Here is an 18,620-nt window from a genome sequence, read left to right on the forward strand (position 1 = left end):
CAGTATACTGCCCGCGTCTGAATGATGGAAGCGGGCAGAACAGGCCTTGGCTTGTGTGGCTAAGGCCCCTGAGGCAGCGAGCACTCTGCCTTCTCGCGTAAGTGAGGGGCTTGTTGAGGTAATTTGCTAGCCGTGATGGTTGCGTGATGTAATCTCTTGGCGGGCTGTGGAAGATGCACTCTTTTGTCTTTTCTACTCTGAGGCTGTTCACGCGCACTGTCGTGTGAGATATTAAGATGTTTCAAAATGCACACAGAGGTGGCGGAGATCTTCACCAGCACCAGGGGGGCTAAGGACACAGTCAAACACCTGCACAGCACCTCTGTCATGGGCAACATTGTTCACACTCAGCTGGATATCAAAGGTAGAATATGGCTTCATGTCTGTGTGGTTTGATTTTCTGTGAGTGTTTGATTTTGTGAGTGTGGGGAAAAAACGTGTGATTAATATTGAATCATAGAGGTGTTTTATTGAGACATGAAAAATTATTTTACTCAATATCCATACACCCCAGGCTCCTTTGCTTCCTCCCAGGGAGGAGGAACACCCTACACCCCTCGCTCCGGGACTCCATTGTCACAGGACTCGGCTGTTGCCAGATGTTTCTTGCCAGATGACCCTGTTGGGGTGAATTTTTTTTGTCTTATATATACAAAAAACGAACATGTTATGGCATAACAGTTCAGTTAGAGTTGAGCAATTATCCACGTGTTGTTATTATAAAAATGGTATATACTGTATTTATGTATTCATTAGGATCACAATAATCAATGTGGCAAGTTTTGTTTTATCTGAACCCTCTTTCTGTCATTGTGTTTCTGATTCATATTAATTATAAAAAGAGGCCTGTTTAATTTTGTCTCGCTTGACATTCCAAATAAAGTGGAATATTTTTGCTCATATAATTAAAAAAAACTAGTCGTTAGGTGTAGGTAAATACGTAAACTGGGATATGTCAATGAAGGAGGCAAAGGAGATACACAGAGAGAGGAAGCATTGAAGCAAGCAGGGAGAGAGGTTAGTAGTACAGTAGTTCCCAAACTTGGGGTCAGGGACCCATGTTGGGTCCCCTAAAATTTAAATAGGGTCCCCTGAGAGAATCTTTAATCTTATCAAATAGGTATAGAATTTAACATTTTAGAGTGAAGTAAGGGCCTTTTACACTGTCAGAATTCACTTTCATGTCATTATGTTGGACCTAACATTTAGTGAAATATAAAGACAATTTAAATATAAAGACAATTTAATATTATTATCATGTACACTGAACAAAAATATAAACACAACATCTTCAAAGATTTTACTGAGTTACAGTTCATATAAGGAAATCAGTCAACATCATCAGTACTGACTTACCACTCATGTATGTAGTAAATAAGTAGTGAAACATGTATTATTGAGTAGAACTTGTAAGGTAGTGATAAATAGTTGTTTTTTCTCCTAAGGTTGTGGCGATATACTGCCATCTGGTGGCAACTAGAAAACATTGCATAATAAGAACTATTACAAATTGATGGTCCTTGAAAATAAATATTAGTGCTTGAACAAGTACTTGAAAGTCCTTGAATTTGACTTGCCACTGTCTGTACGAGCCCTGCTCATAGAATTAACTCAAAATAAGGTTTACGACCACAAATAACAATAACTGTAGCGACCCTGTGTTTATAAATGTTGATATCTACTTTGCTTTTGTGGCACAGTTGATGCCACGCAGGGCTGGAGGCCAAAAGCTTGAGGGTTCGACGACCACCACATTACACTTTTTGGTGTTTTGTAACAGATGTCTGTTTCCAGTGATCAAATTGCCTCTGTACAGATTGGATTGACTGATTGATTGATTTTATTTGTCAGTTAAAAAAAGACATATGTACACAAATCATTTTACAATAAAATCGGGGACTTATTTCCATTGTGGTCCCTACATTTTCTGCAGCATATGCTACTGTAATATAAGGACTGAATGCACGTCTAATTTACACATCTCCATCTGGCTTTCGGGGGTCACATTATTTTTCATATAGCTACATCTATGGGCTTTTATGTTTTTCTGTCATGCAGGAGTCTACAGCTGTGGAAAAATTAAGAGACCACTGCACATTCTTCTTAAATCAGCATCTCTACATGTATGACAGCCATTCCATTCCAGTGTCTGTTGAATTCCAACACAGGCACACCTCATTCTACTGAATTAGGTACTGATTAGGTGATCACCTGAACCAAATCTTATTTAATGAGGAAAAGTATAAAAACCACTGCTGTGGTCATCACTATCCTCTTGCAATAGGACCAGCTGGATGGTAAAAACAGTGCTAATATTACCTCAAAAGTAATATTTATCAAAAAATAACTATTGACCATGCCAAAAGAGTTGAAAAGGAAAGTTTTGAGTGAGGAAAATAACATTTTTACATTTACATTTTAGTCATTTAGCAGACGCTCTTATCCAGAGCGACTTACAGTTAGTGAGTGCATACATTTTTTTTTATATATTTTTTTTTAATACTGGAATCGAACCCACAACCCTGGCGTTGCAAATGCCATGCTCTACCAACTGAGCTACATCCCTGCCGGCCATTCCCTCCCCTACCCTGGACGACGCTGGGCCAATTGTGCGCCGCCCCATGGGTCTCCCGGTCGCGGTCCGCTACGACAGAGCCTGGATTTGAACCAGGATCTCTAGTGGCACAGCTAGCACTGCGATGCAGTGCCTTAGACCACTGCGCCACTCGGGAGAATATGAAATAAGGGTTCAATTCTGGCTTTACTGGCAGAGGGATACAGTGAGTGTCAGGTTGCTTCCATCCTTAAAATGTTAAAGACGGCGGTTCATAAGAACAAGGTCAAGCAGCAGACATTGGGGACAACAAAGCTACAGACCGGCAGAGGGCGAAAACGACTCTCTACTGACCGGGATGACCGCCAACTCATTCGAATGTCACTCAACAACCGTAGGATGACATCAAGTGACTTACAAAAAGAATGGCAAACGGCAGCTGGGGTGAAGTGCACGGCGAGGACGGTTCGAAACAGGCTCCTAGGGGCAGGGCTGAAGTCGTGCAAAGCTAGAAAAAAAGACCTTCATCAATGAGAAGCAAAGAAGAGCAAGGCTGAGGTTTGCAAAAGACCATAAGGATTGGACCGTAGAGGACTAGAGTAAGGTCATCTTCTCTGATGAGTCCAATTTTCAGCTTTGCCCAACACCTGGTCATCTAATGGTTAGACGGAGACCTGGAGAGGCCTACAAGCCACAGCGTCTCGCACCCACTGTGAAATTTGGTGGAGGATCTGTGATGATCTGGGGGTGCTTAGGCAAGGCTGGAATCGGGCAGATTTGTCTTTGTGAAGGACGCATGAATCGAGCCACGTACAAGGTTGTCCTGGAAGAAAACTTGCTTCCTTTTGCTCTAACATTGTTCCCCAACTCTGAAGATTGGTTTTTCCAGCAGGACATTGCGCCATGCCACACAGCCAGGTCAATCAAGGTGTGGATTGAGGACCACCAGATCAAGACCCTGTCATGGCCAGTCCAATCTCCAGACCTGTGATCAAGAGGAAGATGGATGGTCACAAGCCATCAAACAAAGCCGAGCTGCTTGAATTTTTGTGCCAGGAGTGGCATAAAGTCACCCAACATCAATGTGAAAGACTGGTGGATAGCACGCCAACTCTTCCTAAGTTAAAGTTCTATTAGTATTGTGTTGTTTAAAAATGAACATGAACCTATTTTTTTTGCATTATTCGAGGTCTGACAACACTGCATCTTTTTTGTAATTTTGACCAGTTGTCATTTTCTGCAAATAAATGCTCTAAATGACAATATTTTTATTTGGAATTTGGGAGAAATGTTGTCAGAAGTTTATAGAATAAAATAAAATTTTATTTTTACCCAAACACATACCTATGAATAGTAAAACCAGAGAAACTGATAATTTTGCAGTGGTCTCTTAATTTTTTCTAGAGCTTTATATCATAGGATAACAGCACAATCGTTTAGGCTTTTTTGGGCTTGGTCTCATAAAATGTCTTTAAAGTAGGGGTCATAAAATGTACTGTATTTAATATTTGGCTCATCAGTCTCAGGTAGCATCAGACTTTCATGCTGATCAAAGCTGTAATCAAATCCAGACATATGAATGTCTCTGATTGGGAGCCATACTTAGGTAGCCGTTTGGCATTGTTTTATGTGGGATCTTGTTCCAGTGTAGGTTTGTGTTTGAACCGAGGACGTCACGTATCGATTTGTTGTTTTGTTCGGGTGATTATTCTTATGAATAAAAGTATGTTCGCCTTCCACGCTGCGCCTTGGTCCTCTGTATCCGACGATCGTGACACATGCTTTAGAATGACACTTCCGGTTTGGGTGGGAAATACCGGGTTACCAGGGAGAAAAGTGAATATTCTCGGGATGGAACATTTGTAGAATACCTGGAAAATATTCAACTATAGCTTATTCTTCAGATGTGTGGGGCTGCTGGTGAACCATGATGTGCAGGCATAATCAGAGTGACACTGGACTAGCGCACTTACCAGAGTCTTTAAGGTGTCTATAGGATTGTCTATAATAAAAGCTAAATGGCATATTATTATTATTATTATTATTATATGGTGCTAAACACTTATCCCACAGAACACCAGTACATAAAAGTATGAAAATGTATGCACTCACTACTTTAAGTTGCTCTGGATAAGAGTGTCTGCTAAATGACTAAAATTAGAAATAGAAATATGAAGAAAACATATTTTTTTTACAACATGCACAGTGTAATCACACATTTAGTCCACCAAGTAGTTTTTTAAGTTTAAGCAAAAAAAGTGCAGCTAGGTGCAATAAACCCACATATCAGACATGGCATTGCAGTAGGCCTATTCTGAAGCTAGCCTACTCAGATGTTTGAAGGCAGAAATTGCTGTTGTATCGCAGCAAGAGGACATGCTCTAGATGAGCATCAGACATCCTGTTTCTCTGAGGGGTAAACAGGTTTCCACCAAAGCTGAAAGGGCACTCAACTGGGGCACTGGAGGGCAGAGTATTTGTACTTCAGAAACAAGTTCTGGACTATGTCTTTTGTCTTCCGGACTTGTCTTTGTCTTCGAGGTACTTCTTCACCTCGTCCTCTGCAGTGCCACTGGCCCTTGTTGTTGCACCTCTGAACACAAAAAAAAATGGTCTTCTGACTCATCAGACACGTTCTGTGTTCCCTCATCAACCTCTTTCGGAGTGTGTGTTCTCCATAGAAGCTGCCTCTTGAACTAATGTGCTCCGCATTTCCTTTCTCTTTCCAGGGTTGAGCCAACACAGTCGAAACTTTGGCACGGTAGCAGTTGCCATTTTTGCTTCATGGGTGCTTAGCATAGATCCAAACCGACAGTCTATAGCCTCAATGACCACAGTGATTATGTGTGCAGAGAATGTCGCAAGAGGTATTTTCTCTGAGAGTTTAGACTTCAAGCTTAGGATTGTTTGGATAAGAAAGCCAAGAAAACACTTATTCTCTCCCTGAAGAAGATCAATAGAGGATGCGAGTGGCTGTAGTACTGTACTCCTAGAGAAAAGCAATCTCATGAAGATGTAGTTTGCTGCTCACACCCAGGTCTTCACAGATTTGCCCCAGCTGTTCATTTGTGAGGGCAATGAGTTTGGAGTACAGTACTCTGAGCTCCATCTTGTCACACATGGCACAGTTACTTTCATGCTTGCAATGTCCTCTATTTCCTCTGAAGCTAATGTGGACCTGTGTGCTTTGTTCAAAATGCTGGAACATTTTGACATTGCACTTCTGTAGAATTTTCGTGATGGACCTTGGGATGCAGCTTTGTCCAGCTCATTGGTGGCGATGAGGTTGAGGGTGTTTGCCACACAACATTGATGTGGAGGGAGAAAAGATTTCAGTTCTTGCTCAACCTCCTCAAGAATCGCACCCACATCATCAAACCTCACTTCATCATGCATCTCACCTTGCTCCTCTTCATTTCCACTGAACTCCCAGAATGCCTTTACAAAGTTGCTTCCATTGTCTGTCATTGTGGCCCTCAATTTGTGCTCCATTTTAAAGTCTGCATGTATTTCACTTAACTTGGCAGCAATCACATCGTAGCTATGACGTCCTCTCAGTCTCGCACAAACCAAAGCAGCTGACTTCCTCTCCAAGGTGTCCTCCTCGATCCAGTGGCATGTCATGCCGAAGAAGCTTCTGTTATGGGCAGACCAGATGTCTGCTGTGGTGCAGACTGACTTTACGCTCTGGAGTTTGATGGAGAGAGCTTCTTTCATGGACTCAAATTCCCTTTCAATTCGTTGCATCAAAGTCTTTCTACACATGACCTTTCTCCCACCACTGATTCCTTCTACTAGCTTGCGGAATGAAGGGACTTCTACTAGTGAAAAGGGTTGCACATCCTCCATGATGAAGTCAAATACCAGGTGATTAACCCGGCTTTGTGAGGTGTGTGGTCCTCCTGGTTGTAGTTTTACTTGTTTCAATGGTGTACAAGATGTCCCTTTTTGGCCATCTGTAGATGGCTGTGCATCTCTGCACTCCTCCATGTCATCTGGCTGCTTTTTCCTGCTCAGGGTCTTCTATTGATTGTTCTGCATCCTCTGAAAATGTAATTACTTAACTATGACACTACAGTATAAGTAAAATAACAGTGGAGTGAGCACCTTGTTATTGTTTGAATTAAGGATTGTAGCTTTCCGCAACTTTTGTCCACCATTTTGAAACATATGTTTCACTTTCTATAGCCTGCCGCTGTCTGATAAACACAGGGCTGGGGTTGGTACATGTAACCACTCACACATGGACAAAGCTGTGGATGCAAGGATGTTCATGGTGGTTGATATTGTTTGTATAGAAAAATCAAGAAAGAAAGAAATGGACTAATACAGTTTTATACTTTGAGTTATGATTGAATAATACAGGCATTTATTTGGGTTGAAAAAACAATTGAACAGCAGGAAAACTGCAGTGTGGCTTTATTGATTTGGGTAGCATGTTACTCTGAAACCATAGCTAGCTAGCTAAGTTAGCAACAACCCTGACAGTGAGCATCTTGTTATGTTGGGTGACAGAGTGCAACTAGCTTTCAAAATGTTATTTTTTACTTTTGATTTAGCTAGCTAACTAGGCTATGTAGCCCAGTGAATCTCACCCAACTATCTACAACTGATTTATCTTAGTTAAAATATATTTAATTAGCTGAAATTGTTAACAAATTAGCACAATAGCATACTTGGTATGATATCTTGCTAACTACAGTAGCTAGCAACCGACAGAGCAACCTTAAGTGGGCAGCATACCACATAGTGTAGGAGAGTAGGCAAGCAAATTAGCAAACTGAACAGGCTTGCTAGTTAGAAATCTGACTAAGTAGCTAGCTAGTACTCTCTGAATTCGGCAACCTATGCTGGAACATTTTTAACATTGTGAAGACAACCTGTCTGTTTCTAGAGACTAGCTAGCTAAGCAAGCTAACGCACCACACCTGCCAATCGTCATCCTTACCTCCAAGTGTTTCTTCAGGTTCGAAGTTGAGTCTCTGGATGTCGACAGCAGCTTTACCGTGGGCAAACATAGTTTGCATTGAACTGTTACATTCCTGCCCTTTTCTTCTTTGAACACAAATTGTTCTTTGAAACGCCATCCAATAAATGCACTGCGTTGGCGCGCCATACCTTTTTCTTTTGTGACCGTGTATGTTGCTCAGGCGGAAAGATCAAAGTAGCACTTTTTCAGTTAATGACTGACATTAATATGAAAGGTAATTAAGAAAATAGGCAATTGTTTCATGGACATTTTCATTAATAATCCTAGAAGTAATTATAAACTTTTTCAAAAGTATCGGTAATCTGATTACAATGTTTTTGCTGGTAACGTAATGGATTACAGTTACAGTTGTTTTGTAATCCATTACATGTAATCCGTTACTCCCCCAAAAAGTTTAATGACAAATATTTTGGCTATATTGAAGCGTTAGGTTCTAGGTGCATGAGAAATAGCCGCTCGGATGGAGAGGAGACACAGCATGTCTTAAGCTTTCTTGAATAACTGGGCCTGCCGGGAGCATATGTGGCCACATTATTATAGGAGGACTTGTGAGAATGAGGATCTGCAACAGACAGCGCATTCAGTATCAGAAGTAAAAGTACAGCCAGACTGGCCTGCTACAGTACTGTGCCGTTCTAGACCTTATAAACCGTTGAGAGAAGAACCACAACTAATCCAAATCCAATGAAACATTCAAATCACAGGGCTTTTGCGGCATTATTCAAATTTACATTTTCAATGCAATCTAGAGTAGGCTAGAATGTCAAATCAAATCAAATTTCATTTATCACGTGCGCCAAATACAACAGGTGTAGACTTTACTGTGAAACGCTTACAGTGAGGGAAAAAAGTATTTGATCCCCTGCTGATTTTGTACGTTTGCCCACTGACAAAGAAATGATCAGTCTATAATTTTAATGGTAGGTTTATTTGAACAGTGAGAGACAGAATAACAACAAAAAATCCAGAAAAACGCATGTCAAAAATGTTATAAATTGATTTGCATTTTAATAAGGGAAATAAGAATTTGACCCCCTCTCAATCAGAAAGATTTCTGGCTCCCAGGTGTCTTTTATACAGGTAACGAGCTGAGATTAGGAGCACACTCTTAAAGGGAGTGCTCCTAATCTCAGTTTGTTACCTGTATAAAATACACCTGTCCACAGAAGCAATCAATCAATCAGATTCCAAACTCTCCACCATGGCCAAGGCCAAAGATCATGAGAACGGTGAGGAATCAGCCCAGAACTACACGGGAGGATCTTTTCAATGATCTCAAGGCAGCTGGGACCATAGTCACCAAGAAAACAATTGGTAACCCACTACGCTGTGGAGGACTGAAATCCTGCAGCGCACGCAAGGTCCCCCTGCTCAAGAAAGCACATATACAGGGCCGTCTGAAGTTTGCCAATGAACATCTGAATGATGCAGAGGAGAACTGGGTGAAAGTGTTGTGGACAGATGAGACCAAAATTGACCTCTTTGGCATCAACTCAACTCGCCGTGTTTGGAGGAGGAGGAATGCTGCCTATGACCCCAAGAACACCATCCCCACTGTCAAACATGGAGGTGGAAACATTATGCTTTGGGGGTGTTTTTCTCCAAAGGGGACAGGACAACTTCACCGCATCAAAGGGACGATGGACGGGGCCATGTACTGTCAAATCTTGGGTGAGAACCTCCTTCCCTCAGCCAGGGCATTGAAAATGGGTTGTGGATGGGTATTCCAGCATGACAATGACCCAAAACACACGGCCAAGGCAACAAAGGAGTGGCTCAAGAAGAAGCACATTCAGGTCCTGGAGTGGCCTAGCCAGTCTCCAGACCTTCATCACATAGAAAATCTGTGGAGGGAGCTGAAGGTTTGAGTTGCCAAACGTCAGCCTCGAAACCTTAATGAATTGGAGAAGATCTGCAAAGAGGAGTGGAACAAAATCCCTCCTGAGATGTGTGCAAACCTGGTGGCCAACTACAAGAAACGTCTGACCTCTGTGATTGCCAACAAGGGTTTTGCCACCAAGTACTAAGTCATGTTTTGCAGAGGGGTCAAATACTTATTTCCCTCATTAAAATGCAAATCAATTCATAACATTTTTGACATGAGTTTTTCTGGATTTTTTTGTTGTTATTCTGTCTCTTACTGTTCAAATAAACCTACCATTAGAAATTATAGACTGATCATGTCTTTGTCAGTGGGCAAACGTACAAAATCAGCAGGGGATCAAATACTTTTTTCCCTCACTGTACTTATTAGCCCTTAACCAACAATGCACAGTTTTTAAAACATAAGTAACAAAAATGTGTTAAGTAAATTAATGGAAAAATAGTAACACAATAAAATAACAATAAGGAGGCTATATACAAAGGGTACCGGTACAGATTCAATATGCAGGGGTGCGGGTTAGTCAAGGTAATTGAGGTAAATGCACATGTAGGTAGCGGTGAGCAATATGTCCTGAGCGACCCACTCATTAAAGTAGAAATTATCAGCGGCGACCTGTCATTCAGGGCAGGTGGGGCACAGCCCAACCGGTTTTGAGCCCCACCTGTTTAGCAACAATAACAAAAAATACATATATACATTGCCATTGGAAAGGATTCAGACCCCTTGACTTATTCCACATTTTATTACGTTACAGCTTCATTCTAAAATTGATTAAATTACTTTTATTCCTCATCAATCTACACACAATACCCCATAATGACAAAGTGAAAACAGGTTTTTAGAATTTTTTGCAAATGTATTAAAAATTAAAAACAGAAATACCTTATTTACATAAGTATTCAGACCCTTTGCTATGAGATTCGAAATTGAGCTCAGGTGCATCCTATTTCCATTGATCATCCTTGAGATGTCTCTACAACTTGATTGGAGTCCACCTGTGGTAAATTCAATTGATTGGACATGATTTGGAAAGGCACACGTCTACAGTTGAAGTCGGAAGTTTACATACAACTTAGCCAAATACCTTTAAACTCAGTTTTTCACAATTCCTGACATTTAATCCTAGTAAAAATTCCCTGTTTTAGGTCAGTTAGGATCACCATTTTATTTTAAGAATGTGAAATGTCAGAATAATAGTAGAGAGAATGATTTATTTCAGCTTTTATTTCTTTCATCACATTTCCAGTGGGTCAGAAGTTTACATACACTCAGTTAGTATTTGGTAGCATTGCCTTTAAATTGTTTAACTTGGGTCAAACGTTTCAGGTAGCCTTCCACAAGTTTCCCACAATAAGTTGGGTGAATTTTGGCCCATTCCTCCTGACAGAGCTTGTGTAACTGAGTCAGGGTTGTAGGCCTCCTTGCTCGCACACGCTTTTTCAGCTCCGAGACAGGATTGTGTCGAGACACAGATCTGGGGAAGGCTACCAAATAATGTCTGCAGGTCCCCAAGAACACAGTGGCCTCCATCATTCTTAAATGGAAGAAGTTTGGAACCACCAAGACTCTTCCTAGAGCTGGCCGCCCAGCCAAACTGAGCAATCGATGGAGAAGGGCCTTGGTCAGGGAGGTGACCAATAACCCGATGGTCACTTTGACAGAGCTCCAGAGTTCCTCTGTGGAGATGGGAGAACCTTCCAGAAGGACAACCATCTCTGCAGCACTCCACCAATCAGCCCTTTATGATAGAGTGGCCAGACGGAAGCCACTCCTCAGTAAAAGGCACATGACAGTTCGCTTGGAGTTTGCCAAAAGGCACCTAAAGACTCTCAGACCATGAGAAACAGGATTCTCTGGTCTGATGAAACCAAGATTGAACTCTTTGGCCTGAATGCCAAGCGTCACGTCTGGAGGAAACCTGGCCCATAATTACTGAATTATTGAATTACTGAATGCAATAAACCAAACATTTAAAAAAAGTAAAGTAAAGTAAAGTAAAAATCCAAACCAGTCCGTGAATCAATAGCTGTGTAGTTTGTTTATGGTTTACTGCCTAGCCAGGGTATTCTGTGCATATGACAAATAGACTTGACTTGAATTTTGAATAATGTTCATTTGTGTATAAATGGTTGAAGATTTTCCATCAATGACAATAAAAAATGAATAAAAAGATAGCAAATTAGCAATAATATTAGCTAGTATTTTCCAGCTAGCATTTTCACCACCTAGTACGCATGCCCTGACGCCTTCCTCACGCCAAGGTGTTCTAGGATTTATATGAGGTGGGAGAGTGAGTATGGTAGGTTTGCAAGAGTTTAAATCCGGTGTGGAAGAGTGATCGAGAGTTTTTCAGACATGCACGCACACAACAGTGTGTGTTCCCTGCAGTATACGCTGTCAGAAACTGAGAAACGCTGTTTGTTCCTGGTTAAGAACCTGATCACGCCGGGTTTACAGACAGGTTTAAGTCGTCTGAACACCAACCTGTTCGTTTCCCAACGTTCACACAGGGTGTGCCGATGCCATTTATGTGTAACGTGCCATTGATAAGTCCCGAAAACTGTTTGTTTGTGGGAAGTTATCTGGAATTTTCAACCCAGAAACGTGTATTTTCATGCAATGAAAAGAGTGTTTATGTACACTTTGTACTGTAACTCTAGCATACTGTCAAAAACGGGATCGATGCGATTGTGATAAAGATTAAGTGCTTCATTTATGTGAGGCAGCACTGTTCCATGATATTGTGTGTCCCTAGCTTTGAAAATGATCTTATTTCCTGGAGAAATAGGTTAATTTGGAATTAATTTGCTGCATCAAATCACACATCCTTGAATGTTATCTATCATTAACGTTTCTGTTACCATTTAAGTGTTTGAATCGTTTCCTAGAAATGTGATGCATTTGATGGATTTTGGACCCTTTTGTTTGTTGTTTATTACTCATGATGGTACTGTATGAGGCCTTGTGGTTCTCATCCGAGACAGCGTTGTCTCCCTCGATTTCCCCTTATAGAGGACAGGAGCGGTGATCAAAACCAGGTGCCCCGTTTTCCACAAGCCCCTCCGGCTGCTCCCAGGGCAAAATATGAGAAGAGACAAAAATAGGAAAAATTGAACACTGCCTCCGTTTTCATCCACACTCAAACAGGCATGAATTCAGTACATTGGTAACATTGGTAACACATTGAGGATAGGGAAACGAAGCTCTGAAATAAAAACAAAATCAAATCAAAGTGTATTGGTCACGAACACAGATTTGCAGCTCCAACAGTGCAGCAATATCTGTCTACGTTTGATCTACGTTTGACCTGTGTCATTGCCAACAAAGGGTATATAACAAAGTATTGAGAAACTTTTGATATTGACCAAATACTTATTTTCCACCATAATTTGCAAATAAATTCATTAAAAATCCTACAATGTGATTTTCTGGATTTTCTTTTCTCAATTTGTCTGTCATAGTTGACGTGTACCTATGATGAAAATTACAGGCCTCTCTCATCTTTTCAAGTGGGAGAACTTGCACAATTGGTGGCTGACTAAATACTTTTTTTCCCCACTGTAATATGTAAATGGTGTGTATAGACAGTATGGACAGTATATTAATAGAAAAGGTGTGTACAGCAGTAGTTATATAGGATGAGCCATGACTAGAATACAGTATATACATATAAAGTGGGTAAAACAGTATATAATAATTATTAAAGTGACCTGTGCTCTATGTACAGTGCAGCTTTGCACACACTTGGCATTCTCTCAACCAACTTCATGAGGTAGTCACCTGGAATGCGTTTCAATTAACAGGTGTGGCTTCTTAAAAGTTAATTTGTGGAATTTATTTCCTTCTTAATGTGTTTGAGCCAATCAGTTGTGTTGTGACAAGGTGGGAGGGGGGGGGGGACTTTGAACGTTTCTTCAAGTGCAGTCACAAAAACTGGCTCTCATGAGGACCGCCACAGGAATGGAAGTCCCAGAGTTACCTCTGCTGCAGAGGATAAGTTCATTAGAGTTACCAGCCTCAGAAATTGAAGCCCACATAAATGCTTCACAGAGTTCAATTCACAGACACATCTCAACATCAACTGTTTGGAGTGGACTGCTGCAAAGAAACCACTACTAATGACTTTTTGATTAAGTTATGGCAGAAAATAACGTCTTTAGCCTTTATGTGACCTGAGTAATGGACAGAATCCTTTTAATTGTCATATTTACATGGATAGTGATGTGATTGATTGTGTGTGTACGCAAGATCAGTTTAGAATTGTATTTTGGTCAATCTCGTAGTGGAGGTTCTGCCATATGGGATTCATTTAACTTAAGTTACAGTGTTAACCCAAATCTGAGACTGGAATGGCTTGGAACAACATAACAGGTCATAGGTATGAATTGTGTTTCCAAACTGTAAGAAAACAGTTGGTTGATATATTGAGTATGTGTGTGTCCTAAATAGCACCCTATTGCCTATGTAGTGCACTACTTTTTGCCAAGGCCCATAGGGCTCTGTTCAAAAGTAGTGCACTGCACAGGGAATAGGGTGCTATATGAGACACCCTCACAAGTTTAGTGTTGCATTGCCACAGCTAATCATGTGCCTTTACAAATTCAGTTATGATCTGAAATGCAACTCAATCCATTTTTAAGTTAAAAATAAATATTTATTAAAGTAGTTGTTCTTGCTTAGTTACTGTAGCTGTAGTACTCTTTGTTTACTACATCTGCACATCTTGTCTGGGAGTTTGTACACAAGTTCTCCAAACATATCTAATTCTGCCAAATCAACCAAATACCCTGCCATGGGTATTGTGATAGAACCCCCGATAGTGATCGCTCATGCTTCATTTAATCTCCTTCTTACCTAGATTGAATTACAAAAATTCCAAAAGCTTATAAAAGTCTGTATACCTGCCACCAGACAAAGAGTGCTTACTTGTAAGACCTATTCACATGCCCCTGGAAAAACCTTTATCTCCATACCTGGATCTAGGCGGAAAGAGCCCGCTGACACGATCTCGGAAAGCGGGTATTTTTGTATTTGAAACAAGAGGAAAATAACTTCCATTCAGCAAGAAGGCCACTAATAACATCTCATGAGAATGTCTCAATATAGATCAGAAGCACTTCACTAATATACACATAAAATAATCAGCTTCCTCATAAACAGATACCCAAATAAAATATAAATAGCAATGGCTCCCTGGGAGTCTGAGGGGACTTTAAAGACCAAATGTAAATATACAATGAAACTAGTGTTGTGGTTTGTTTAACCCAGTGCATTCTTGTGAACAGCAATGATGTCACAGTTTCACATTTTTGTGAACAGGGAGGAGGAGCAATCGTTATATCACAGTTTTCAAGCTTCTATACACCATAAAGTTGACTTTTGGACTAGAATTGTACACAACTACAACTCTAACAACATATTTCACCAAAAAAAGTAAATTTTTGACAAAAGTTGCTCTTTAATATGTGTTGAGTGGATGCAGTAAGGCCATAACTTAGCAGTCTGATGTGACATGTTTGTGTCTTTGTAGCTCTCAGAGATGGCCGAGAGGACTGCCATCAGAGGAGTTGTCTGGAGTGTTCCAAGGACAACGGTTGCCTACGCTGCCCAGAGCGCCTGTTCCTCTTCTTCCACCGCGAAGGCATGACCCACCATGGCTCCTGTCTGCATGCCTGCCCAGAAAGCTACTTTGGCCAGCGTGGCAAAGACATGAACCGATGCATGAGTGAGTTTGAGGAGCATTTACTCGGGCTAAAAGCTGTAGCTGTCACAGCATATTATGCTTATCTCTCTACTGTCGATTGGCATAATACGCCATGACAGCTAAGACTAATTGGTGGATGAAAACCGACACTTGTTTATAAAAAGCATGTTGTTTTGCATTATAATAGGGTTATATGATGTGATAGAAAATCTCAAGGGACAATTTGTGAGTTGATACAGGGAGGGAAAAAAGTATTTGATCCCCTGCTGATTTTGTACGTTTGCCCACTGACAAATAAATGATCAGTCTATCATTTTAATGGTAGGTTTATTTGAACAGTGAGAGACCGAATAACAACAAAAACATCCAGAAAAACGCATGTCAAAAATGTTATAAATTGATTTGCATTTTAATGAGGGAAATAAATATTTGATCCCCTCTCAATCAGAAAGATTTCTGGCTCCCAGGTGTCTTTTATACAGGTAACGAGCTGAGATTAGGAGCACACTCTTAAAGGGGGTGCTTCTAATCTCAGCTTGTTACCTGTATAAAAGACACCTGTCCACAGAAGCAATCAATCAATCAGATTCCAAACTCTCCACCATGGCCAAGACCAAAGAGCTCTCCAATGATGTCAGGGATAAGATTGTAGACCTACACAAGGCTGGAATGGGCTACAAGACCATCGCCAAGCAGCTTGGTGAGAAGGTGACAACAGTTGGTGCGATTATTCGCAAATGGAAGAAACACAAAATAACTGTCAATCTCCCTCAGCCTGGGGCTCCATGCAAGATCTCACCTCGTGGAGTTACAATGATCATGAGAACGGTGAGGAATCAGCCCAGAACTACACGGGAGGATCTTGTCAACGATCTCAAGGCAGCTGGGACCATAATCATCAAGCAAACAGTTGGTAACACACTACGCCGTGCAGGACTGAAATCCTGCAGCGCCCGCAAGGTCCCCCTGCTCAAGAAAGCACATATACAGGGCCGTCTGAAGTTTGCCAATGAACATCTGAATGATTCAGAGGAGAACTGGGTGAAAGTGTTGTTTTCAGATGAGACCAAAATGGAGCTGTTTGGCATCAACTCAACTCGCCGTGTTTGGAGGAGGAGGAATGCTGCCTATGACCCCAAGAACACCATCCCCACCGTCAAACATGGAGGTGGAAACATTATGCTTTGGGGTGTTTTTCTGCTAAGGGGACAGGACAACTTCACCGCATCAAAGGGACAATGGACGGGGCCATGTACCGTCAAATCTTGGGTGAGAACCTCCTTCCCTCAGCCAGGGCATTGAAAATGGGTCGTGGATGGGTATTCCAGCATGACAATGACCCAAAACACACGGCCAAGGCAACAAAGGAGTGGCTCAAGAAGAAGCACATTCAGGTCCTGGAGTGGCCTAGCCAGTCTCCAGACCTTAATCCCATAGAAAATCTCTGGAGGGAGCTGAAGGTTTGAGTTGCCAAACGTCAGCCTCGAAACCTTAATAACTTGGAGAAGATCTGCAAGAACACAATCCCTCCTGAGATGTGTGCAAACCTGGTGGCCAACTACAAGAAACGTCTGACCTCTGTGATTGCCAACAAGGGTTTTGCTACCAAGTACCAAGTCATGTTTTGCAGAGAGGTCAAATACTTATTTCCCTCATTAAAATGCAAATCAATTCATAACATTTTTTACATGCATTTTTCTGGATTTTTTTGTTGATATTCTCTCTCGCTGTTCAAATAAACCTACCATTAAAATTATAGACTGATCATATCTTTGTCAGTGGGCAAACGTACAAAATCAGCAGGGGATCAAATAAGTTTTTCCCTCACTGTATGCCATGTTACAAACCATGTAGTGTTAAGTCAAGTTACTTCAATTTGGAATGATATTGGCACTATCTAGAGTCGCAGAATATTTTTCATGATCGTTAGGTTGTGCACATAAAATGGGAGTTTGATTAACCGCACTTAACTGCACCGGATAAACTGCACTTGCACTTTTCTTGCTGTGTAAACACTGCTACGAGGGTGATTCCACGCGATCATTGTCTGTGGCCAATATAAATGTGTTATGCTGGCATGTGCTGTAGAAAAGATTTAAGCAATTTGTTTGTCTTTCTACAGCACAGCAACATTACATGTTTGAATGTTAACAGTGATCCCGACTAAAACAGGTATTTAATTTATATGTTTTAAATTAGTAGAATACCCAATGTGCAATTTTGAAACGTGGTAGTGCATCAGCAGCTTTCCTCACTGACAGACCTTAGCAAGCTTTACCTGCCAGGGGGCCCCCATTGATTTTGTTATAATGTTTGAGTCAGTACAGAAATGTGTAGAATAGCAGAACATTTGATTTAAAAATGTAAAACTTTCTTTGCGCCCCATAGCTAAATCTGTAGAATTGCAGGAAATTAGCTATAAAAATTGTAACATTTTCTGTGTGCCCCATGGCACAATTGGCATATGTGCAGACAATTTGCTTTATAACCACAAGAGTTTATATGCGCCCCATTGCAAACATTTTAGAATTGCAGGAAATTTGCTTTATAACTGCAAAAGAGTTTTACTAAGGGCCCCAAAAGGCTAGCCCAGCATTTAAAAAAATTTCTACATCCAACAGGACAACTTCAAATCAAATCAAATCAAATTGTATTTGCCACATACAACAGGTGTAGACATTACCGTGAAATGCTTACTTACAGCCCTTAACCAACAATGCATTTATTTTTTTATACAAAAGTAAAATAAAACAACAACAACAAAAAAGTGTTGAGAAAAAAGAGCAGAAGTAAAATAAAATCACAGTAAGGAGGCTATATAATAATGATAATAATAATAATAATAATAATAATATAATAATAATATTGTTAATATATAATAATAATATATAGAGGGGGGTACCGGTGCAGAGTCAATGTGCGGGGGCACCGGCTAGTTGAGGTAGTTGAGGTAATATGTACATGTGGGTAGAGTTAAAGTGACTATGCATAAATAATTAACAGAGTAGCAGCAGCGTAAAAAGTTGGGGTGGGGGTGAAGGGGCAGTGCAAATAGTCTGGGTAGCCATGATTAGCTGTTCAGGAGTCTTATGGCTTGGGGGTAGAAGCTGTTGAGAAGCCTTTTGGACCTAGACTTGGCGCTCCGGTACCGCTTGCCGTGCGGTAGCAGAGAGAACAGTCTATGACTAGGGTGGCTGGAGTCTTTGACAATTTTGAGGGCCTTCCTCTGACACTGCCTGGTATAGAGGTCCTGGATATCAGGAAGCTTAACCCCAGTGATGTACTGGGCCGTACGCACTACCCTCTGTAGTGCCTTGCGGTCGGAGGCCGAGCAGTTGCCATACCAGATGGTGATGCAACCAGTCAGGATGCTCTCGATGGTGCAGCTGTATAACTTTTTGAGGATCTGAGGGGGAATAGGCTTTGTCGTGCCCTCTTCACGACTGTCTTGGTGTGTTTGGACCATGATAGTTTGTTGGTGATGTGG

General features: G+C 41.1%; 1 protein-coding gene across 1 annotated transcript in view; it reads left to right on the forward strand.

The window, feature by feature from the left end:
* The first annotated feature begins 246 nt into the window (after positions 1-246).
* Positions 247-18,620, forward strand: part of rspo4 (R-spondin 4) — a 123,820-nt gene continuing 105,446 nt past the window's right edge. Inside the window, exons 1-2 of the mRNA XM_041887205.2 lie at positions 247-364; positions 14,960-15,154. Coding sequence (XP_041743139.2) covers positions 247-364; positions 14,960-15,154 — 313 coding nt within the window. The remainder of the gene's footprint in view (positions 365-14,959; positions 15,155-18,620) is intronic.

The sequence above is a fragment of the Coregonus clupeaformis genome, chromosome 10 (assembly GCF_020615455.1).
Source record: "Coregonus clupeaformis isolate EN_2021a chromosome 10, ASM2061545v1, whole genome shotgun sequence".
In the NCBI taxonomy this organism is placed as follows: domain Eukaryota; kingdom Metazoa; phylum Chordata; class Actinopteri; order Salmoniformes; family Salmonidae; genus Coregonus; species Coregonus clupeaformis.